This window comes from Anarhichas minor, unplaced genomic scaffold (genome assembly GCF_050575085.1).
Source record: "Anarhichas minor isolate MPS153535 unplaced genomic scaffold, ASM5057508v1 ptg000062l, whole genome shotgun sequence".
In the NCBI taxonomy this organism is placed as follows: domain Eukaryota; kingdom Metazoa; phylum Chordata; class Actinopteri; order Perciformes; family Anarhichadidae; genus Anarhichas; species Anarhichas minor.
In genome coordinates this window covers 4,042,252-4,066,125 of record NW_027466508.1, presented here as the reverse complement: position 1 = coordinate 4,066,125, position 23,874 = coordinate 4,042,252, and the positions used below count along the sequence as shown (strand labels likewise).

Below are 23,874 nucleotides of genomic sequence, written 5' to 3'. Positions count from 1 at the left end.
GGCTGTTAGTTTTAAAAGTTAGACGTCGTGTACACGTCCACTAAACCTCAGTGGGATGGGCACTGGATACTAACATCTATATAATTGCAGTGAGAGTACCTATACAGTGGAATCAATGCTTCCTTTAATTGTATTAGCAACATTTGAACCAACTACAGCTCTCAAATATCCACAGGATGCAGAAGAGGGATCGCGTTCATATGAATGTTATTAGATGATGTCACATGCCATCTTGCTATGTAGTTAGAATCCCTCATTTTCTTCTGCGGCTACTCTTTGTTAGTCACTAGTTTTGTAAGTGTTCAATCATAAACAAAATGATTGGACGAATTGTATTTTTATTTACCGATGATGGCTGCAGAGGGAAAGTCAGGGGATCGCCAAAGGGATCATTCATCCTGAAGGGGAACATGAATGTCTGAACTAAATATTTGGGCAATCCATCCAATAGTTGTTGAGACGCATCACTTAAAACCACTAATGTGAGCCTCATGGTGGCGCTAGAGGAAGTCAGAGGATACATCCACGGGGACAATGAGTGACTGTAGACTTTATGACAATCCATTCAATAGTTGCCGAGACATTTCTGCCTGGACCATCCCTAGAGCCGCTAGCATGGCTAAAAATACCCAACTCTGAGGATCCCCCCCCCCCCCAAAACAGTGACAGATTAAAACACCAGTCTCCATCATTTAAACTAGAGAACCTTTATTAAATAATTCATGGTCAATTTCCATGAGGTCTCCGTTTGATATTCCTCATCTCAAAGAAGAAGCAGTCCTGCAGACCGTCCCTCTGGTTTAATGTGCATATCAAGGCTGACCTGCATGGCAGGACAGGGGGAGCTGACTGTCTTCCCCAAAACAGAATTATGAATAACAGAACTAGAGTCAGTCCACTTTCAATTCAATCATACAACATGTAATCTGGACCTTTTCTTCTTTCTAAATCTAGTTTGGATATCCACTCTCAGTGTTCTGTTCCCCATTGAGTGGGGAAATATCTTTCTGAATTGAAAGCGAAGTGAAAACAGATCAGAATTAAAGAGTGCTGAAAATACAAAACAACAACAAACCCCATACTGCTGATTCTCCACACAAGCTGCTCATTCTTCAATTCACATTTAAACTGACAACTGTGAAATATCCATATCAAGGAAATAACTACAGAGAAAGCATATCTGTTTGTGTTTAATAATATTGCCATTAATGAGGGTTTGGAAGATTATCCCCCAGCTGTTCTCCTTGAGGCAAACGAGTTCACTCTCAATAAAAAAAGTGCTTTGTATTGTTCACTGGGTAATTCGAAAACGTTGAGCAGTATATTCACTACACGGAATAGATTAATGTTATGCTAAACCATGTGAGACAGAAAACGGTGGGTAAACACACTGTCTGTTGCAGAACCGAATCATCTGTACAGTGACGGGGCTTCGCGTGTCGCTGACATTGTTTTTTTTTCTGGTATCAGCTGACACGGGACAGTTGCAGCTTTGGTACTAAGTGCCCCGGTAATACCTGTTTAAACTGAGGGGCCGGGAAGGAATGGGTAACTACAATTAGGAACCGTTTAGTAAGAGCATTCAAACCTATGAATAATGTTGTGACTATGTATCAAAGGTTCGATATACAGTGAGTAAATAGCTGACACGGTGGAAGCTTAGTTGCAAATGTATCTAGCTGGCACTTTCAGACAAAAATATAAGGGCATACATTGGTTGTGAATGACAAAAATGGCAAAATGGTAAACAGATTTCTATCACATCAAATGTAACTGATGGATCTGCAACTTTTTTTTTTTTTCTTCAAATAACTGACACATACACACAACATACAGATTCGACTGTCCGCCGGCGAGAGTCTTTGAGTCGCTTAGCGTAGTAATCCCCCCCCAAAAAAAGGAGCTCCAGACCAGCGTCAACAGCTTCAGTGTCTCTGCTATCAGCAACAGAAACGTCTCCTTTGAAGTGCGTCTCCTTCCTGGCCTCCCATCAGAGGCGGTTCAGTTCTGGCTCTTCTGGAAGGAGGCCAAACCAAAAAAGAAAACCCCGTCCCCAGTGTCTCCCAAAGCTTTGACAACCCCCCCCCCCCCCCCCCCCGAAGCATGTTCTCCGGTTCGTCACCACTCAAGGTGTTGTGTAGCTGCTTGTATCCTTCCCGAAATTGTAATACTCCTCCATGTCGTCCATGTTTGCCGTAGTGAGTTTAGTGAGGTTTTGGGAGCCACCATTGTCCATATTGTCTTGTGATGTAAAGCTGAAGTTCTGTCCTTCATACTCCCCCTGGTTATCCATTTCTGGAAGAACATCTGGAGAAAAACAAAAACAAAAGCTTTATAAAAGTGCATTTCCAAAGCTGCCTTTCCTTACACCAAGTACAATCAGTGTCACCATGCTGAAGAACGTCCTGGGACAACATGGTTTATTAGGGTTACACATTGTTCTATTACTGTACTGTTTAAAGCTATGGCTTCTTGCATTGAATGAAACACATTAAGGAATTATTCATTTCATGATTGTGCTACAAAACAAAAACCTCTGTCTTTTAAATGTATTTTTTCCTGCATCAACTCAAAGCCTCTAAAATTGTTATCACACATCCTAAGCCAGTCTCTTTACCATTAGATATGCGTGATTACAAAAAAAATCATGTCATTCTTAGTCATATAAACTTAGTCTAACACTTAAAAACTCAGCTAACCTGCTTCATCAGAACTGCGCGGGAGAGAATTGCTCAGATTTGATTGACAGTGGCCTGGCACCATAAGCAGGCAATCCCAAAACTGTCATCAGATTCTGATTGAAAAGTTGATACATCACCTTTTCGTCCACCTCAACACTAGTGAGATGATCATAAAGAAAACATAAATAAATACAGAAATCTCTCATGTTTGGCAGAAAGACTTAATGTCGCAGTAACTGCAAACATATTACATCCTGATGTGGACAACACAACACAACAACTAAAGAGCCGTTGGTACTGTTGTTGCCTGTATGAAAAGCAAGACAATGGATCCTGAAATAACTGTGATTTATCTGTCAAATACCATTTTTATAGAAATAAGTTTAGTCTTCTTGCATGCGTGTGTATACGTTCTACAGCTCAGACCGGGCCGGTAGCAGGTGAGGTGTATATTCAGAGGGTCACATACATACGATCAACCGTCACCGGATGAATACCAGTGAAAGGAAAATGTGTGACGACGTGTGCAGCGGGCCTCACCTTGTCCTTCTGGTGAGACTTCCATACCATGCTTCACCTTCATGTGCCTGCTGAGGTTTCCCTTCAGGTTGAACTTACTGGTGCAGTAAGGACACTTGAAGGGCTTACTGCCAGCATGGAGATGCATGTGGCCCAGCAGGTTGTACATTCTGTTGAAAGACTTGCCACATACCTGGGGGGGGAGAAAAAAAATATATTGACATTGATGAACACAATTAAGAATCTAATTTAAAAGTTATGCGTCTAGGTGGCTACTCGTAGATGGCAGTTAGTGATGAAAACACCCTGCCTGATGACAGTTGCCTCAAAGCTTAGTGGGCTTTTCTTCCACGGTGAGAATTTGAATTTCATTGAAGCAAACCCGCTGATATCAAAGCGTATTATCCCTGAGAAAATGTTCTCCTCCTCACATAATCCTGTTACATTAAATTGAACTTCAAATGCATCATCACATCTCATTTCACACTGAAATTAATTAGAAAAAAAATCTTCCACTTGCTGCCATCACCCAGAATGTTATTTTTTTTTATGAATAAAAATTGAATCAAGTTGAAATACTCGCCTTGCATTTGAACGGCTTCACGGGCAGGTGGACGATCATGTGGGTCTTGAGGGTCTGTTTCTGGATGAAGCTCTTGAAGCAGACGTGACACTGGAAGGGCCGGACGCTGTTATGGATGAGCATGTGCCTCTTCAGGTTGGCAGACAGGGTGAACTCCCGCGAGCACACGTCACACTTGTGGCCTTTCATTCCCTACCGGAGTCCAAACAGAAGGAATGGGTCAATCGTTAAAATATGGCAACGTGCACTGCGTTTCTTTCCCCTGGTAATATTGAGACAGAAGTGGATTAACTTTAAAGCATTTGGATCTGTGAGCGGGAGCTGCGAGAGGATTTGAGAGGAGGAAGCTGAGGGAGAGACTGAGGCAAAGCAGGTGAAAGGGAGAAGTGCATTCTGGTGATGTCTGAGAACAACGGGATGCTATTTACTGTAGTTTGGCCGGCTTATCAACATGGTCCGCAATTGGAGCTGCAGCGATGGCACACAGCTCACGAAGGCAGTTAACTTCCATTAACCCTATTGTATCACCAATATAGGAGAATGCCCCATCAACATGGGTTCCTATATCCCTGGAACAGTGACACTCATCTATCTAAATTGGGTATATTTAATTTAATGTTGGGGAGCGCCCAGTGTCAAACTTTCACAACTAATTTGTGCTATTGTGACGTAATATCTACTGTCATCCACAGAACAACAGGGGAGGTGTAACAGAGGGCTATGATGGCAAACAGCAAGCGTTTGTCTGGGACGTCGGTTTGGTAACGTGATGATATTCACATCCTGCCTGGAAGATGTTGCTCATCAGTTTGACCATATCAAAATCCACAGCAGCCATTTTGGGTGTACCAAGAGAGAACAGTCCCTTGCCGCCCGTCTTTCTTCTGTTCCAGTAATATCCTCAACCACATGCGACAGGAAATGTGTAGTCATCGAGAAGCAAGCGCAGACAATTCACAACATCCAAGGCCTTGAGGCTCGTCTAAATGAATGTGCTGCTGCATTACGCACTTCACTCCGCAGTCTATGACGGCAGACAAACAAGTGTGCCTGAATAACTGGTTCCTGGTTTATTGAGAATAACTAATATGTATTAAAAAGGTCGCCAGTGGGTCGAGAGACTGCGTTTGTAAAAGCAGACAAATCTGGTAGGACTGTCACTGTCTGCACAACAAATGTGTCGTGCTGCGGTGGTCCACCAGGGGGAGCAGTGAACAGACAGCAGGCTCAAATACAAAAGAGAACATTCGACTGGCTCTCTCATTTACATGACGAGTGTGGCTCAGGGTTATTGTTCCCCTGGAAGTAATCAAATTTAGGTAAATCCTCAGGAATTCAGCATTTCAACTCAAAGTAAAAGTCTGGCAATTTGCAAACAGGGAAATGTCAAGAACTCACGTGTGGCGTATTTGTAAACTGAGGGAGAATAGAGAAGAGGACGGTCCTGTGGTAATATCAAATCAATTGTGTTTTCATCTCTCTCTTCCTCACCCCTGTGTGTGTGTGTGTGTGTGTGTGTGTGAGTGAGTGAGTAGTCAGGGGGTACTGAGCAATTACAGACATTTCATTCAGAGACTATGAGGACTACATGAAGACGCTCTCTATTGTGGATGTTCAGAATCAAATCTGTGTGACAGACGTATCTATTCTCATTTCCTTGATTAAAACATATATTTAAGTGAGAGGGATTTCTTTTCACAGCTTGTAGGAGAATTATCCTGCAACAGATCTCTCCTCTTTTTTTTGTTGTGAACATGAATAATCCTTTTTTCGAAGCTGGAAACTCAATTCCCCCGAGAACACACATCCTGGAGCTGGTTCTACTGAATAGGGAATGGCTGATTAACTGTATGCAGGGTGACTGCATGCAAAAAAAAAACAATCATATACCGTATATAGCCTTTTGCTGTTTTTACTTGCTTCTATTCTGACCTCAGAAATGCCAAAGAAGTTTTAGTCACGACAAAAGTCAGACGAAGACACAAAAGGACAGTAAGAGTCCAGAGTATGGATGCCTGCCAGGGTAAGTCCTCTTACACGTCTACTTCACACAGATCTCAGTGGGTGAAGGACAGAAGACAAGCAGAGGTGTGGTAGCCTCCCTCTGCTGATCCGATAGCTTTTGCTCTCTACTCTCCTTTTCTTTTACGTGACAAAAGAAAAATCCGTAACGGTCTAATTTATGCAGGTAATATCTATAGTGTGTTTGTACCTTATGAGTGAGCGAGTGCTGACGCAGGTGGTGGAGCTGCACAAACTCCAGGCCGCACTGGGAGCAGGTGTAAGGCCTCGGGCTCTGGTGCTTCAGCAGGTGGTTCTGGAGCTGGCTGCGGTAGGCGAACGACTTGTTGCACTCGGTGCACTGGAAGGTGTGTGGCCCCTGGTGGCTGGTCTGGTGGCGTTTGAGGTGCGCGTAGGTGGGGAACTCCATGCCGCACTGCGAGCAGACGTGGCAACGCCCGCGCTCGTGCTTCACCTCGTGGGCTCGCAGCTCGCTGGGATAGGCGAAGCCGCGGCGGCAGAAGCGGCAGCTGTAGGGCTTCACGTCGGTGTGCTGGAGCATGTGCCGCTTCAGGTGGCTGGTCTGGGTGAAGCCCTTCTTGCAGACGGTGCACTTGTGGGGCCGCGTGCCTTGGTGGGTCAGCAGGTGGGTTTGAAGATGACTGGGCTGCTTGAAGAGTTTCCCGCAGTGCGGACAGGCGTGTGGTTTGATGCCGTTGTGGCCCAGGATGTGCGTGACCAGGTTGTACTTGGAGGTGTACGATTTGTCACACATGCGGCACTTCCAGCGCTTCAGACCGTCTCCCACATCCACACAGTAAGATTCATCAATCTGGATGTTGATATCCAGCCGGTCCACTCGGCGGCCGCCGTGCCGACGGGGAGGCTGGGGGTGCGGCGGCTGCTGGTGCGGCGCTCCTGTGCTCCCGTCGGTCCACATCATGTTCTGGCTGCCGCCGTTTTCGTACTCGCTCGCCATGCCCATTTCCGCCGAATCATAGCTGCCCACTTCGCTGGTCTGGAAGTAGCTGCTGATGGCCTCCTCCTGCTGTGTGGGCTTCATCATGTTGTTCCCCTGGTGTTCTACCTCTTCTTCCGCCTCTCTGCCACCTCGACCGTGGCCCCCCATGGGGCGCTGGCCTTGCAGTCCCCGGTGGCCATGTTCCCCTCCTCTGTGACCGACCTGGGGGGGAGGAGGAGGGTGAACGTGTGTGTTGGCTTGCGGCTGGCTGGAGCCTTCCCGCTCACACTCTGTACAGTTCTTGCTGGCGCTTCTGAGGGTGGCTGGATCCACTTGCACTAAACCACCTCTGGGTGCCAAATTGTTAAGCATGTGGACACAGGAGGACAGTCCAGAGTTCACCACTTCCCCTTTCACATGGGATGAGGACACGTCACCGCCCTGAAGGCTGTGACGATCGGGGCCGACCATTTTTGTGTCCGGATGTTGAGGGGGCCCCTGCTGCCACCTCCTCTGACTGCAGCTGGGTTGCATTTGTCCGTCTTCGCCCAAGTTGTCTCCTAGGTAATCTCCGTTGGCTCCGATAAGCTGGTCTGCGTACTCGTAGTCGACTCCGTCTACTTGTGGTGCGGGGGACTCTTTGGGTTCGCCGGTGTAGAAGCCGTTGGGTGCAATGGTAGCGCCGAACACTTCATTCTGGGAGATGAGACCTAGCACGGCAGCCTGGGCCAGGGACAGCACGACTACTGGATCTGTCTGTGTGCCTATGTCCACCAGCCTGGCCATTACCTTGGGCTCACATCTACCCAGGCGCCGGCTCGCCTCCTCCTGGAACAGAAAGAGACACACAGGCACAGACATCAGCACTGCAAGGAAGCAATCATCAAATATATACCATGTCTGACTAAAGAGGCATAGTCAGCAAAGTGAGTTTGTTACGACTCACTCTACTCTGCGATATTGTGGGGAACAAATAAGTGGAACTCAGGACTTTTTCTCTCTCCTGGTCTTAAGTTTAGGTAAAGGTCTGTTTGTTGTTTCACAATTGAGAACACAACATGGTTAGCTCAAGAGGAGTTGAAACAGCGTGCGTTTGTCAATATAGGAACCTCGGGCTACAACCAAATGGTCTCCATTCTAAACTAAAGGCAGAAAGACAATGACAATCATTTAGCAAGAGCCAAACTACAGCATACTGTCCTCAGATAAAAAGTGTCTTTTATTGACACATGAGCCGGTTGTCGAGAGAGATAGAAGGAGAAAGAGATAAACAGGTATTTATATTTTAAGGAGCCCTTTATAGCATCCCTATGAAGGATACACACACACAAAACATTTCCTCCTACAGAGACTCATCACAAATCAATGTTTCTGGGACAAGAAGTCCACCTGAATCAAGGCTGTCCAAAGGCAAACCTTTAGATCTAGTGACTGAGACACAGGAGCTATGAAAGACACCATCCTAATCCAGCAGGCTAACCATGTATGGCTTGTGTGTGTGTGTGTGTGTGTGTGTGTGTGTGTGTGTGTGTGTTATGAGGGATAATATGGCCTACTGATCTACACACAAACACACATTCAAGTACAACTGGGGGAGAAAGAGGAAGACAAAACTGAGCAAGATTAAAACATTTCTTAAAAGAATGGAAAAGCAGTAGAGGAGACAAAAACAGAGGAGAGCAGAGAACAGAGGGGGCAAGGAAAAAGCAGAGAGAGAGAGAGAGGGAGGGAAGCAGGAAGAGAGAGAGAGAGAGATTAGAGCGGCAAGAGTCTAGTGGAGGGGGGGAGAGAAAGAAAAAAGAGAAAATTAAAGGTAGAGGGAGAGTGAAGGAGAGATAAGGAGAAGAGGGGTGGGGAGGAGAGGAGGAGGAAGGCTGACACAGAGAGAGAGAAAGAGAGAGAGACAGAGAGAGAGAAAGAGAGAGAGACAGAGAGAGAGAGAGAGAGAGAGAGACTGGAGTGGGAGGGGGAGAGCTGAGTGAAAGAGTGAGAGGGTGAGTGTAAGGCAGCAGTCAAAAGAGAGCAAGAGGAAGAAAGAGAAAGAAAGGTATGTGGAGACAGAGCGAGGGAGGGAGACAGAGAGAGGGAGGGAGGGAGAGAGGGAGGGAGGGAGACAGAGAGAGGGAGGGAGACAGAGAGAGGGAGGGAGATGCAGTGAGCAACCAGGAGACAGAAGGATAAAGAAAATGACAAAATGAAAGCCGGACAGAATGAAAGATAAAGAAAATTGTGAAGTGGAAACAGAGCGAGCGAGAGAAAAAGAGGAAGGAAGAAGAGTTGAAAAGAGCTCAAAAGAGGGCGAACGGAGTTAACGCCAGACACAAGTCTTAATTAGTGAGAGACTAAGAAATCTGCAAATGGCAACTTTAAAAACAAAGAAAACCTACCAAGAACCAAAAAGCACCCCTGAAGGCAGCTCTCTACCTGTCTTTCAGCTGCGAGTGGGATCAAGCCATGTTGCCTCAGTAAACCACCACTTAACATGCTACGAGGGAGAGCCAATGAACTCACCACGCTCCTCTTGCTGTGAGGTTTCAGGTGCTTTAAGGATCTCATTCTTCAGTGCGAGTGTGTTGAGTGAGAACAGGCTACGTTCCCTTCCTTTTTATACGTGAGGGACGAGGGGAGGCGGGGCTAATATCGCCCGCCTCCACCCCTCTTCTTCTTCTTCTCCCAACACAGTTTTGGTAGTGACTCTGGTCACACCATCACAAACCCAGACCAGACACAAACAAACGTTCTCCCAACAAATCAGCGTGAGGCCGGTGGGTTTAAAAACAAACAAAACAAACAAAACAAATGCACTGCTCATATATCACTGGCTCCTCGATAGTCTGATGATAAATGGGCTAAGTCACCTCAAAGTCACAAGACACACACACACACCAACAAAATAAAATCAACATCATATCAGTCTGAAATTATGGATCCACCAGGCTGCCTCCTGCCTCACTCTCCCTCCTTTCTTCCATCTCCGTCTGTCATTCTGTCTTTGTTTCTGCCTATCCCTGTAGCTCCATCTATTGCAGAGTCCTTTTCTGTGTATCCTCCATGCATCTCTCTCTCTCTTTCTGTATCTGCACCTTTATATCTATGACTCTCTCATTTATAAAGTAAGGTTTATGAGTACGAAAAAAGTGTTGGAAGATTGTTTTGTGCAGACTTGGATGCAAGTATGTGATGTAGGGAGAGGGGAAGACGAGAGAGACAGAGAGAGAAAAGAGAGGGAAGGTGACTGACAAGGAGATGAGCGAATGGAGGAGAGAGAGAGAGAGAGAGAGAGAGAGAAAGAGAGAGAGAGAGGATGTGAAAGAGAGGAAGAGGGAGTGGAAGGAGAGAATACTGAAGGAAAAGAGCGGGGAGGGCTGGAGGGGAGAGACAGAAAGAGTGAGAGAGAGAGAGAGAGAGAGAAAGAGACAGAGGGGGATGGGAAGGAGCAGAATGCGGTAAAAGAATAAGAAATGGAAGATAGATGGAGGGAGAGAAAAGGATAAAATGAGAGTGAAAGGGAGAGAATAAAAAGGTACTTCTTTTAATGATGGAGCAAACAGGCCAATGTATCCCTCTCTCTTCGAATCAATCACACACACACACACACACACACACACACACACACAAATTGGGCCATTGATTGACACCAACCTGTCCAAAGTTAGAGTGTGAAGAAGAACTTTCATCTTTTTTTCACGGCATCTCGCGTGAAAATTAGGGGAGCGTGGAGAGATATGACAGCCGCGGAGCTGTGAGACGGTGCCAACGGTGGCCCGAGAGGGTCATGTCAAAGCTCATGCACATCCTGAATCACGAAACCGAGACAGAACATAAGAGGGCAAACTATGGAGGCAAATGAGAAAACGGGAATCAGGAGCCCGACCAGCACTTCCTCCACAGAAATGAGTAACAGTACGTTACGTACACAAAGCCTACATTTAAGATGTCTTGTATGCATTTTGCAGTGTATGTTGAAGGTGTGTTCCCTCGACAACATTCATTTGTGACAATCGTGCATCCTCCCACATCACAACTACAGTCAACACAGTCTGAGCTCTCGGTTTTTAATTGCCATGTGAAGAAACAGCCGTGTTTAAAATGCGCTAGACAGCTAATGTCTTTTTTAGCATTGCTCCTTCTCAAGCTATGATTGTACATGGCTCTCATGGGAGATACAGTGAAAAGCTTCGTCACTGGGAGTTACAGAAGAACCGCCAAATGTCCAACAAATGAATAGACACGACTGATCACTTTGAGAAAGCAAGGATGTGATTGGAAGGATTGAATCGAAATCTGAAAGAGAGGAGAGAAACTTGTAGTCTAGAAAGCATTCATTTACATTTAATTTCGGAGGAGTAAGAAGTAAAGAGTCTCATATATATAATTACTGCTTTAAATGTAAAAAAAAGAAAACATCAATTAGGTTTGCTTAACTACAATTAGAGATAAAACCATCCGTTGATTAATCGATTGGTCAATTCTTGGATAAATGATTCCAAAGAATTCCATAATATTAATAAACTAAATGTGTATTTGATTACTGGAGAATATAATCAGCATTATGATTCTAATAACTATAATAATAACCCGTTTTTCTCTGATTCTATGTGCTTTGTTAAGGTGGACTACACTAGTAGTGTTTTCTATAATCTCAAAATAAAACTTGACACAAATAGTTAACTTTCTCTGGGGTGATGCTGCTAGCACCAACCCACCTCCTGTCAATCACAACCCAGACGAGCACAAAGCTGTTTTCCCTGCATTTAGTCTGTAAAATAAAAACGTTTTGCTTAATTTAAAATGTGATAAAGCAAAAGTGAGGAAATCCTGGAAATTAAACTCATAATGCTTTTTTTAAATTGGTCTGTTCCATTGTTCAGCTTCACACTCCCAATCATATCTTAAAGGATTTATAGTTTTGCTTCTATTTTGTAGCTCTATAGTGAAGTTCATTTTGCTTCTGTTTCGCAGCAGTCACAGCTTCCCACGGATAAAATCAAATGGGCGAGGGAAGTGAAACCTGACCGAACGTAGCTGCTCGAGATGCATTCAGATGACAGCTGTAAACTGCTGTCTGTCTCGGCTGTACCCAGGCTCCTTCTGGATTTATCGGGATTAAAAAAGGCACTGAGGTGGGACACAACCAGACATGGTCCAGACAGAGCTGGGCGAAGACAGTTTGGCCATCGCAGTCTTTGCAGGATCCATGTTCGCTCCACATTATGTCTAGAACGTCTGATTCAAAGTCATAAGGCATCTTGCCTTAAAAAAAAAACAATCAATTGTTTATTTATCGAGCAAAATGGCGAAAATTCACTGGTTCCAGCTTCTGAAATGTGAGGATTTGCTGCTTTTCTCTGCTTTGCATCATTATACTGTGAATTTGTTTGGCTTTTCAAATGTTTGGTTGAACAGAACAAGGTATTAGAAGACTTCACCGTGGACTTTTGTAATAATGAGTAAACAGTACCACTCCAACAGCAAGGGCAGAAACTGTGCTCAATCTATTTTGGTACCGACTGAAATATATTGAATACAGTCACCCGCTCGATGTTGTGAGTGACGTAGAAAATAAATACACTGAAATAAAAAGAGAACTGATTGAAACAGTAGATTGTGAAGAATAACCTTAAGCTCTGACATGTGGGTGTTTCTCGCCAAAATGCACCTTGGGGGTCGTAGTTAACTTCTTGCCCCATGTTTTTATGTACTCAGGCCTGTACCTTTTTATCAAAGAACTACATAACATGTAACGTTGTCTTTGGGAAACATGAATGGGACTTTAAATAACTCCTCTCCTCTTGCAACTCCACAGAGCGCTGCAGGAATGAGTCCTACAACCTGGAGAGGAGTTCGCATTTTAGCACTTGCAGTTCCCTCGTCTAGTTAGATGGCTGAAATAAGGTCTGGGGTTTACTCAGGTTTGAGATATTTCAAAGTTGTGTCCTACGATACAAAATACGTCAGTTAATACACCACTCGTGAATGTTAAAAGCTGTTATCGTGTCGTTAAAAAGGCGGTTGCTAACGAGTGGTTAAATGAGACTACTAAACGTCATCACAGTGACTTATGCCGATTGCATTCGCGCTTTAGACAAAGATAAAAGTGGTGTTGACTTGTGAAGATCATCTTGCTGAACAAAACGTGTAAGTATCGTAAACTTGTGTTTCCCGTTGGCGTTTTGTCGAGGGAACCAGTCCGATGCTAATCTCCAGGGTTGGCCTACAGAAATACGTCATCCCTGCAGCGCTCTACTGTATTGAAGGAACTTCAAACGCAGCTCTAGCAGCAACACTTTTGTACCTGCAGTAAAACCTCAGCAAACTTCCAGCTCTGGTTTACGAGGCCATCGCCTCTGTTCACCTGAGAGGCGAGGCAGTCACCTGCTCCGTCTAGTCGAGTCTAGACCATTACGGCCATTTGTGGTTGTTTTGTAGGCCGGCAAGTTAGCCACTTGTTGAACAGAGACAAACAGAAGCAACCGCTGTGTTGGGGCCCGATTGTTACGGTTGTATTTGAGTTAACACGAATAACAGAGGAGAGTAAATAGCATCACAGATGGACGGGTTAAATAAGAAACTAATATTTTGTGATGGGGAGAGAAGCTTTTAGTCAAAATACAGCTTTTATTGTGGAATCCTAACAGTTTCTACCCCTGGCATGTTTGTTTTTTCTGTGATAGAAAACATTTTTTTAATAAAGTTTGCGACATATATGTCGTGGGGGGGGGGAGTGTGGTAAACAACAGGATAGAGAGAACATGGAGGAAAGAGAGAGAAAGGGAAACGGCAGAGGACAAAATGGGGGCGTAATAGAGGAAGCAGAGAGAGAGAACAGATGATTGCATGGAATGAAAGAGGGATTGAAGGGGGAGGGAGGGGAGGAGATAAAGAGAACAGGGAGGGGAGGGGGAGTGAGTTAGCAAGTGAGTGAGTGAGTGAGTGAGTGAGTGAAATGGTGGAGTGAGAGAGGAAAGGAGAGAGAGAAAATGAGAGGCAGCAGTGGGGGAGGGGAGGATGTAGAGGGAGAGCAAAGCAAGAGAAAGAGAGAGGCAGAAAAGATAGAAAAAAGGAGATAGAGGGAGAGCGAGCAAGGGAGAGAGAGAGAGAGAGATGGGGCAGGGAGCAACGTGAGAGCAAGACAGAGAGAGGGAGGGAGGGGCAGTGTGCAACGTGAGAGAGAGAGAGAGAGAGAGAGAGAGAGAGAGAGAGAGAGAGAGAGAGAGAGGGGAGGGAGGGGTAAAGCGTGATGGAAACCGAGAGCAAGAGAGGAATAAAATGAGACGGAGAGAGAGAGAGAGAGAGAAGGAAGGAGGGAGGGAGAATGAAAGAGGGAGAGAGGAGGATAGACGAACAGGGAGGGAGGGGGAGGGGAAGAGAGCTGAAGAGAGAAAAACAGAAAGAGCGAGCAGAAAGAAAAATGAGGGAGTGAGCGAGGGAGAAAGAGAGCACAAAACCCATTTCACTCTCTTTCGTGGTTTCACAAACATGGCTGCAGCTAAAGAAGAAGAAGAAGAAGAAGAAGAAGAAGAAGAATGGTTGTGTTGGTTGGTACAAGTCCTCTCTATGTAACACAAACACCCGACCAGTAACATTACAATGAACCAGCATCAGATGTAATCACCCATGTTAATCATTGTAGGGTGAAAACAGCTCAGGTGTATCGTGATGTGGTCCTTCCTAAAAGGAAACATTTTATTCTCCTCAACTGCTGAAATGCTAAATACTGGAGGACAACAAGCATATCGTGATACATAAATCAAGACTACTGTGTCCTCCCAACACCTCCATCACCTCTTGTAAGTCGCTATGGATTCAGTGCAGTGCATTGTGGGCTACAAAGTAAGTCTTTTTTGTCTATATTTGTTTAGATTTTGCCCATTATTAGCTATTAGCAGTTCATGTTTGCATAAGTACTCATGTATGAACAGACAACCATCACTGGGTTATGTTGGTACTACAGAAAACTTAAAAACCTGATGATTGTCAGGTAAGTTCTGCAGCTTTGATCGATGGTTCTTTGAAATTTAAACTAATTCATGGATGTGTATTTGCGATGGAGATCGGAGATAACGACATCCTCGGAAATAGTGTCGGACAAAGTTTTTGTTGTCATTGTGATCAGCAGATATGTGTTTGAAATACATTCGTTTGGATGCTAGAGCACAAGAAACAACGTAACCGTTATGCTGCTGTAACAGCACCGATATGTCTCCAGCTAAATCTACGGCCGTTGCGCCGAGTCATCCCATGAAGAGCAATGAGCGGGCGAGTCGCCGCTGGCACAAATACACTGTAGGCCCGGTAAAGCTAAAGCTAGCAAGCAGGTTTCTACAGCGATGGTTCAGGTTTGCGCCAAGTATGAAAATGGGCGGGGCTCCAAGGGGTCCAGGCTCGGTACACCTCGACGTTTCTCAAACTTTGACTTACAAGGACGAACGGGAGTGCTTGTTTTTTTAATTTTTATAATAATACTGAAACCATTTTGCCATTTACTACAAATGTTTTTCATATTTTTGCACATTTAAAACTACTTTTACCCAACAAAGGTAAATTAGCCACGATGCACTTTACTGTAATCTGACATTTTGTCCAATTAAATGAACAAGGTTTGAACTTGTTTTCGCCCTTGTGGTTACATGTTAAAAGGTCACTATTCACACACACAAATAACATGAAAACATGTGTGAAGCGTCGTCTGCTTCAGAAGGTATAGCATCGTTTATCGTCATAATAAAGAAGGTTAATAGAAGTGGCTGCCACAGGGATGTAGCTACAGTGTACTCATGTACTATTTATAGTAATAGTAAATACTTGTAATTAAATATTGGACTCGAGTGCTCACCACCATTAACAGTTGCGGGGCATGGGAGAATTCAAAGCTCTGCACTTTGGCGCACTCACATTATACTGGGTTGAAATGAAAATTCATAAATAAGTGAACCCTGATAATAAAGTTCATACAAGAGACGCATTAAAAGGGAAAACCTGAATAAATTAGTAGAGGACGATAACAAATGCTTCCATGCAGGGCTCGACGGGTCACTCAAAGGTTTGGTGTTGGTTGCTGCTCTCAGGCTGGTCGACTAATCGCTGGTTTTGGACTTAGTCGACTAAGATTGGCTGTTTTGTCCAAAGCTGAATGACTTAGTTCTAAGAAACGTATATGAGCACATCTCTAAACACAACATTAAAAGTTCTGGAGAAACTCGATTACTAATTATTATTTATTTGCTTGACAATGCTGTGGAGGGAGGACACCTCCTCCTCGACCGCAGCACAGACGAAGCCATTTCAAACGGTCGAGGGTCCAGCACCACCGGCCACTGCAGTTCAGTGACACATAAGCCCCTCACTCGTTTCTTGAGATTCCCCTGGATTAAAGAGAAACAATGAAGTCTTAAGTATAAGGGCAGAGAGTTGGAAGTGCTCCCTTCCTTGTGCCACTCTACTTCTTATTTTTCATTTGTTGTTAATAAGGAAAACAATTAAATGCTGATAGGTTTAGGCCTTGAATTTAAGATTTAAGAGTTTTTTTTTTAATCTTACATCAACATTAAACTGCAGTCTATGAATGTGCCATTAAAGCTTACAGCAGGTGTGAATGACAGATTTAAGGTAGCCTGTTTGCAGCGCTTGAGGCAAGTACACAGTGTAACATATTTATGAAGAGCTGTCCTTTGGGAATAAAGTCCCAAACACATGATGTGTTCGCCGTCTCATCTTTGCTCTCCTTAAATGTGAGTGAAAAACGGCGACATGACTTATGAGCTATACGCATTCAAACACTGTTGGATTTGTAATTTTTCTTTTTCATGTAGATATGAATCATCGGAGAGTTGAGTCTGGGTTGGTGTTCAGGAGGACATCGATCCAAACTAACCTAGCAGCATTTAAATGTCAGTCCCAGATTTCATTTTATTCCCACCATGTTTCATACTTATGTTAAAAATTCACTAACGTTAGCGAAATAAAATATCAAGGCACAAAGCTCTCAAGCTAATTCACTGAGAAAAGGCACGATTTAAGGTCTCAATAAACTGCATCACCTCTCTCTCTCTCTCTCTCTCCTCCCTTTTTCATCCCTTCCTTCTTAACTTCCAGTACATCCCCACCACTCTTACAGATTGAGTTTTAATGCACATGTGGGTATAGTATGATGATCAGGATCCCGTAACAGCATTAATGTTCTGGTATAATATGGATCCCTGGAGGGGAAATTCTCATTTCACTTATTCTTTGGAGATCAGCTACACAACAGCACCCCCAGAGACGAGATGGAGATTCAGCGTCTTGCTCAAGGGCTCTTCAGCAGGGCAGATATTTGTTGAAATGGAGATTAACATTTTCCCTGTTCAACATTTGCCTTTGTAACCTTATGCAGTCATGTCTTTTTTTCTCCTATATATGCTTGCATACAGGGGAACATATAGAGGGGAAGATATTTATAGCGTGACAGTCGGTTGTTCACATGGTTCAAGTTCAAACCGTGGCTCCTTTTCTCCCTCACGGACAGCTGGCCAATCACACATCGTGATGTAGATTTGAAAGTCGGATTCAAAAAATGACAGATACGGTCGGACAAAATCCCTCTTAATCCGATTTCCGAAGCTGTTCGACCAATCCGACAAGATGAAGCATACTGGCAGCTTAAAATGGACATTTTGCACGACACCCATTGAATGTTTGTTGAGTGAGATTTAATCTATCTAACATCAGCCTGGATTTTAAACAATTCTACACCTCGCGACATCTTTTGGATTAAACGTCTGTTCAATGTGAATTCATCTGCATCGCATTCTTGCGCTGGAAGCTCCTTCCTCACATGCACGGCTGATTCTCAGCATCTTGTATGCAAGTTGCGAGGACATAACCACTTACGACAGAAACATAAACGCATGACATATTTAAAACAACCCGATATAGATACCTTAGGTTTTTTTCTCCTCAAGTTGTCACCAAGATACACACTGAATGGGACATTTTACAGTGTAAAAATAAACTTGTCAGCGCTCTCTGGAGGATTATGTAATGGTCACACTGTTACTGGTGCAAACTGGTAATTAATTCTTCGAGTTTTACCACCTGAATATTCCTGAAGGCCCCATATTCATTTTAATCTGCAACAGACATTTAACTAGCGACTTCATCGTGTAATTCTTCAGTACGGCTACCCCCCCCCCCCCCCCCCCCATTCACAGCCTCAGTGTAAACCCGCTATCAGAGCAACAGAAGGCGTCAATCAAACCAACAGTGTAAAATGGCTGTACTGTCTCGGACTCCCTCGAGAATAACATCATCCGTCCACACAAGAGGTGCAACCACCGGGGTAACTATCCCGAGCATCGCCGACCCGAGTTCTGCACGCCGACAGTGTCACGATGAAAGCCTCATCACTGACGGAGACAGAAACCGTGTGAGAGGATGGAGAGGGAACGAGAGGACGGGAAACGGAGACGATAAGAGAAGTGGACAAAACAGAGAGGCGTCGACGTGCACGGATACACACAATGCATGCACTCAGACACACACACAGCTAAAATTACATTCAAGAGGGCATGAACTAGGCCACTGAGCTGCACTATGCAGGACAGTGGTAGTTAGCCAAGTGAACAGAGGCTTGCAGAGACATAAAGGCTGAAGGCTAACACTGAATGTGCTAACCTATAGAGCTAAAGAGATCCATCGATTAGTTGTCAACTTTTATATTAATCATCTCCTATTTTAATGAATAATTAATCAATTTGAGTAAAAACACTGATTCCAGCTTCCTTGATGGGAATGTTTTCTGGTTTCTTTACTCCTTTATGACAGAAAACTGAATAACTTTAAGTTGTGGATAAAACAAGACATTAGAAATACGTTTTCACCATTTTCTGACTTTTTATAGACCAAAGAACTAATCGATTAATTGAGATAATAATCGACGGATTAATCGACAATGGAAACAGCCCAAGTTATACCTTTGTGACTGAACTGTTAGCTTACTACACACAATACCATTATTGTCAGCACAGACGATATGGTCAGAGGATAACAAACAGGATGCATCAGATTGAAAGAGAAAAAAGATCAAACGATGAGGAGCAAACTACAGGATAGTCCAATTTTGAACTACAAATTCATTTGAGCGATGAAGAAATCAAACAGCTTGTACGATATCACGTTATGTTGAACTTCAGCAAAATAAGTTCAGCAGCTAATCTTTTTCACACAGAGAATTTGGCAGGATTTAGGAGGACTGAATAAACGACTCACCAGACAACTAGTAACAACTTCACACAGTAAAAGCTGGTAAGGACAGCATTAAGCCAGACCAGCAGCGAGACCCGAGCTGACAGACATGACTCGCACCTAATAAGCAGTACATACTGCAGTCGTGTATTAGAAACTCCTTCTGCATCCACTCCATGGATGAGAAGAATCAGAGTATCACCAAAGAGATTAGGGTTCATCCACTGAGGACAGTGAATGTCAAATATCACAGCAATCGATAGTTGTGAGATATTTCCGTCAGAACCAAAGTGGTGGACCGACCACTGGAATGCCGAAAACACAGTATCCCTGACATTAGCTACAGGTATTAGACAGGTGACACAGAGGAGTCGAGATCAGTTCTAGGTCCTATTTTGCCCGTTGTCTCTAAAAACCAACACTTGCTTCTCTCAAAAGTGACAACAGCGGAGAAGATTGTTTTTGCTTTGAATCACAATTATACAAATTCACATGTTCTAACATTATGTGCACTGACAGTTATGTTATTAGCGAACATTCAAACATGCCGAAGCTTCAGCCAACCCTCATCTGTTATGCAACGAGAAAATAGCAAGCTGCATTTATTATTAATGACGCCATACAGAGTAAGCAGTTAGCCAACTTAACGACACAAAAGCAACATTTTGATGTAATTTATGAACAGTTCAATGTTGCGGGCATCGTTTTCCCAGAAGGACCTGAAGTATTGTGGCTTTCCAATAGGACTACACAATACACATTACACTCATACAGTGCAAACAAACAAAGTGGCCTCACACTCTGGAGGTCGTTCAGCGCGGCTGTAACAAACAGGCCCTACACATTAGGCCTTTGTGCTTCGAGAAACATCGGCCTCTTTTTTTTAAAAACCGTGCCTGCAGCACTGCCGAGCGCTGCAATGTGCTGACACCATCATCAGCTATTCTAAACCTTTTACCACAGCGTTATCCCCACATCCTGACAAAGAAAGGAGGGAGAGGGGGGAAAAAAAGAGAGAGGACAGCTCATTTTCGTTTTTCTTCATTTGTGTGTCTAATTGTCAGTTAAGATGATTGGTTCGGTTTTTTTTAATGCATATTGTGGATGTCCTGATGGGCTTTCTGTTTGGCTCTGCTGGACCTCTTTCAACTCAGCCAACCTGCCGCTGATGATCCACGGACGAGTGGCTTATGATCCCCCGGGTAGCATACAGACTGTGTAGTAGCAGCTTGCAGCAGCAGTGTAATAACACATTATCGATTTAAACTTGGGGAAATTCATTCATCACCGCACAACTCAAGCTGGTCGAGCAATAAAAAAAAATAAAAAAAAGCGTACTGTTAAACTTGGGAGGCATTAATTCAAAACCGAAGCACAAGCCTGAATTGTGGAGAACTCGAGAGTGCTTTTTTGTTGAGCTTGGCATTTTTTTTTCGGTGGACTATTATTTACTCAAGTTATTGGATCATCATACGAAATGTCAAAAAATACTATTATAATCATCGATCGAACATTCAACACCACAAATGAAGTAAGTCTGGTCCAAATGCCGGCATCATTCATCACCGAGCACAATACATGAGAATCACAAGATCTTCTATGTGCAGAGCCGATTAGACACATTAACACAAGGTTAACACCGAAGACAGCAAATATAGCAGCCAGCAGAGAGACAGCAAGTTTGCAAATTAATATTTGGCAAGATGCCTTTGAGCAAAAACAGACTGGAGAGGTTATCGTCAAACAGTGAAAGTCAGAGAGGCTCAAAGCGGGCATTCTATGAGGCAGAGAACTCCATAACGTGGTCAGTCACTGGAGCTGCTTGACAAATCCAGGGTAAAAGTAAATAAATGCACTCTTTAGAAGACAGAGGTGGAGGTGGAGTCTACATAGAGAACACACCAGGCCAGCGCCACTTGACCAACACTCATGCTCAAGAAGGACTGGGGGATGCTCAATCGTAGAGCTGCAATGAAATACGATCTCCTGACAAAAGGTTACTGTAACACTAGAGAATGGGTGAGTTGGACAGAGATGGTTGACACCCTTCACTCCCTCGAGCACTGAGGTGATTAAATCAGTTTAGCCAAGGTGTCATTTCAGGATGCAAGTCTGCTCAAACCCACAGCAGAAATGGGTCAACTTTTTAAAAAACTGCAATCGGTGAGATCTGCAGCGGGAATTAAGATCTGCATGGCGGCGATTACCTCGGTCGAACCATGCTGAGTCACTCGAATATTTACATCTAAATGACCATCAATCAGATGACCCACGAGCCACAAGGGGAGGACGTCTTTTTAATTACTGCCAGCCACTGAAGTGCACTGACACTGAACTGCATCGAAGTACATCTATAGCCCCCCCGTCTGCCAACCGGTATGCACAGTATGCAGCTGCCTTGCTGCATGCAGCCAGTGCACCATCAGACACTGCATGGTGCATGGTGGCAGGTATGCGAGGAGAGGTCAACAGTGCTATCACCCATTCTGGCCTTGCACTTAAATACACAGAATGTCACCGAAGCAGTGTATACTGTATATATATATATATATATATATATATATATATATATATATATATATATATATATATATATGCAGACCCAGACAGCCATAGCACCTTCACGTCCCTTGACAGCCAGTGTGAGATGCAGTGCCCTCATTAGTGCGGTGCAGGATACCTGTGGTCTATCAATGATCTCTGACAGCCCAGTGAGGAGTCACTGGCGGTGGCCTGTCTCCCTCACAGGAGCACGCAGGCCGGGCTACAGGTTATCTACTGCAGTGAATCTTGCCGGTTCTTTGAGGTGTCAAACACACACACCCCCCTCCCCCCTCCTCCCCCCCTACCCTCTGGACTGGGCTGTGACCAAAATGTGGTACTCGGACTGAACGCTATAAGCACCGAAGCAGCTTTAGCTTCACATTGGGGTTGTGTTCACTTTTCTCCTGCGCAAAATAAAACATTATTCCAACTGAAACTCGCGCGGTATCTTTTAAAAGAAAAGGCCCGACAACTTAACAGCGAAAACTTTTGTTTCAAGACAGGCCTACGCAAGACATCTCGGCCTGCCCGCGTCCTGGCATGAGGAGGTGGGTTAGTTCTGCTGTGTGTGCAGGGCAGCCGGGATTAGTGATGGGCAGACCCGGGCTAACGTGGCCTGGTGTAGCCCCCTTACTCCCTTTATGCGTCTCTTCCCCCATTCTCTCCAATCCCCCCCCCCCCCACACACACACACACACATCTCGACGCCATCTGTTTGTGGCATGAGAGAGAATGTGGAAGTAAAAAAAGAAAAGACGACATTTTGACTGTAGTTTGCTGACCTACATCGACCAATTTGTTTCTGGTACAGCGTTACAACATAACAAACCCCGCACCGAGAGACACCAGATCGAAACGCCCAGGCAGTAAAATCGCCAGACATTACTCGCATACATTTTCTAGCCTGGTCAGGGGGAATTTAATAAGTTACGGTTGAAGCACTCCTCCGCCTCGCCGGGCCGGACAAGTCAACGCTCCGGCGGCGCATATGTTTCCCTCTATCATCGTCAAGAACAAAAAAAAAAAAAAAAAATTGGAAGAGAAAGATCAAAATCGCAACTCACCTGATTCCAAAATCGGTTTATGGTGGCGGCGTGATTGTGGTTAATTTCAATATGTGGAAAAACAGTTGGTGGGTCCCCGTTGTGTGTGTAGCAGGAAGGAGGGAAGGGAAGGCGAGAGGGGCTGACGTGAATGAATAAACAACTGAGCTCCTCCTCAACGCCACAATAAAGGCGGAATGTGGCTCCCTAAGTGGATTTCACCACCAGTCATTAAACGTCCCCTCTACGTGGTCTTTGTCGGGGAATACTTGTGTTTTAAACAAGCTTTACAACCTTTGATATGGACTATTATAGCCTCCCGATGTCTCCGCAAGTGGCTGATTTAAACACGCCCACTTTTTAGGTAATCCATCCAACAATTATATTATTGCATAATTTTTCATTTTATTTTAAATAACACAGAACTAGGAGTCATTTTTTTACTGTAAAACACATATTTAGTATGGCTTTGACAAAATCCACCAGGTGGCGCTATCTCTGCACCCTGACAACAGGACTTAATTTGGCATGGTGGCTAGACTCCATTAAGACCCCCTGCAGACATGTTTTAAGACATGTAAAAAATACTTTGCTTTGAATGATAGACATTTTGTTCAATAAAGACTTATTCAACAACAACAACAACAAAAAATCATTTAAAAATCCAGATGCAAAAGGTGTACTATGTGGACCGGGCACTTCAAGTATCCACGGCACATTTGTGTGAATTGCATGTTGGACCATGAGTGGCCTCCAAAGCAGTTGAGGTGTCACAAAATCCTGCTCGAGTACAAACGTTGAGCACAGAGAAACTTCCCAGATGTCCTCTACTGTCAAACTCTGCTCTCACATCATTCCGAAGCTCAAACATCCAAATGAACAATACGCAAAGCACATTTTTGAGTGGAGGGGCACTTTCATAGAATAAGCCTTAACACTAAAATGTAATGGTTAACAGTATTGAGAACCAGCTGTTTGTCCCCAAAATGTGAGTCTCCATAATGTGACTGTGTGAACACATTTGTATCCTTACAATGTGAGTAATACAAGCACACACACACACACACACAGAGCAGAACAATGTGACACGAACCAATTTGCATTATTTAATTAGCTACTAAACCTATTTCAAGAGGAAAGCTGTCATCTGTTTTGACTATTTAGTATGGCAAGATCACACAGTGAGAACCAGATCTCCACAGAGATATTTTTGTTTTTGCATCAAGTTATTTAAAGAATCATTTTAACAGATGGGGAAGTGCATGAGGTGGAGAAAAAAAGGGAACATTTAAATTAAAAACAAAATCTTTTGATGTA

The 23,874-nt window shown here is 44.1% G+C and overlaps 1 protein-coding gene across 3 annotated transcripts; it reads right to left on the bottom strand.

Moving 5' to 3' along the window:
* Nucleotides 1–691: 691 nt before the first annotated feature.
* On the bottom strand, nucleotides 692–22,845 carry znf710b (zinc finger protein 710b). 3 transcript variants are annotated; one of them, XM_076077985.1, is made up of 5 exons: nucleotides 22,579–22,845; nucleotides 5,996–7,573; nucleotides 3,784–3,975; nucleotides 3,222–3,393; nucleotides 692–2,307 (listed from the first exon to the last, which is right to left on the bottom strand). In XM_076077985.1, exons 2-5 carry the CDS (start codon nucleotides 7,529–7,531, stop codon nucleotides 2,126–2,128), a joined length of 2,082 nt encoding a protein of 693 aa, XP_075934100.1. In that variant the 5' UTR covers nucleotides 7,532–7,573; nucleotides 22,579–22,845; the 3' UTR covers nucleotides 692–2,125. The 3 variants fall into 3 exon arrangements, with proteins under 3 accessions (XP_075934100.1, XP_075934099.1, XP_075934101.1); XM_076077984.1 differs by lacking the exon at nucleotides 22,579–22,845 and adding an exon at nucleotides 9,257–9,690; XM_076077986.1 differs by lacking the exon at nucleotides 22,579–22,845 and adding an exon at nucleotides 9,133–9,248.
* Between the last annotated feature and the right edge of the window lie 1,029 nt (nucleotides 22,846–23,874).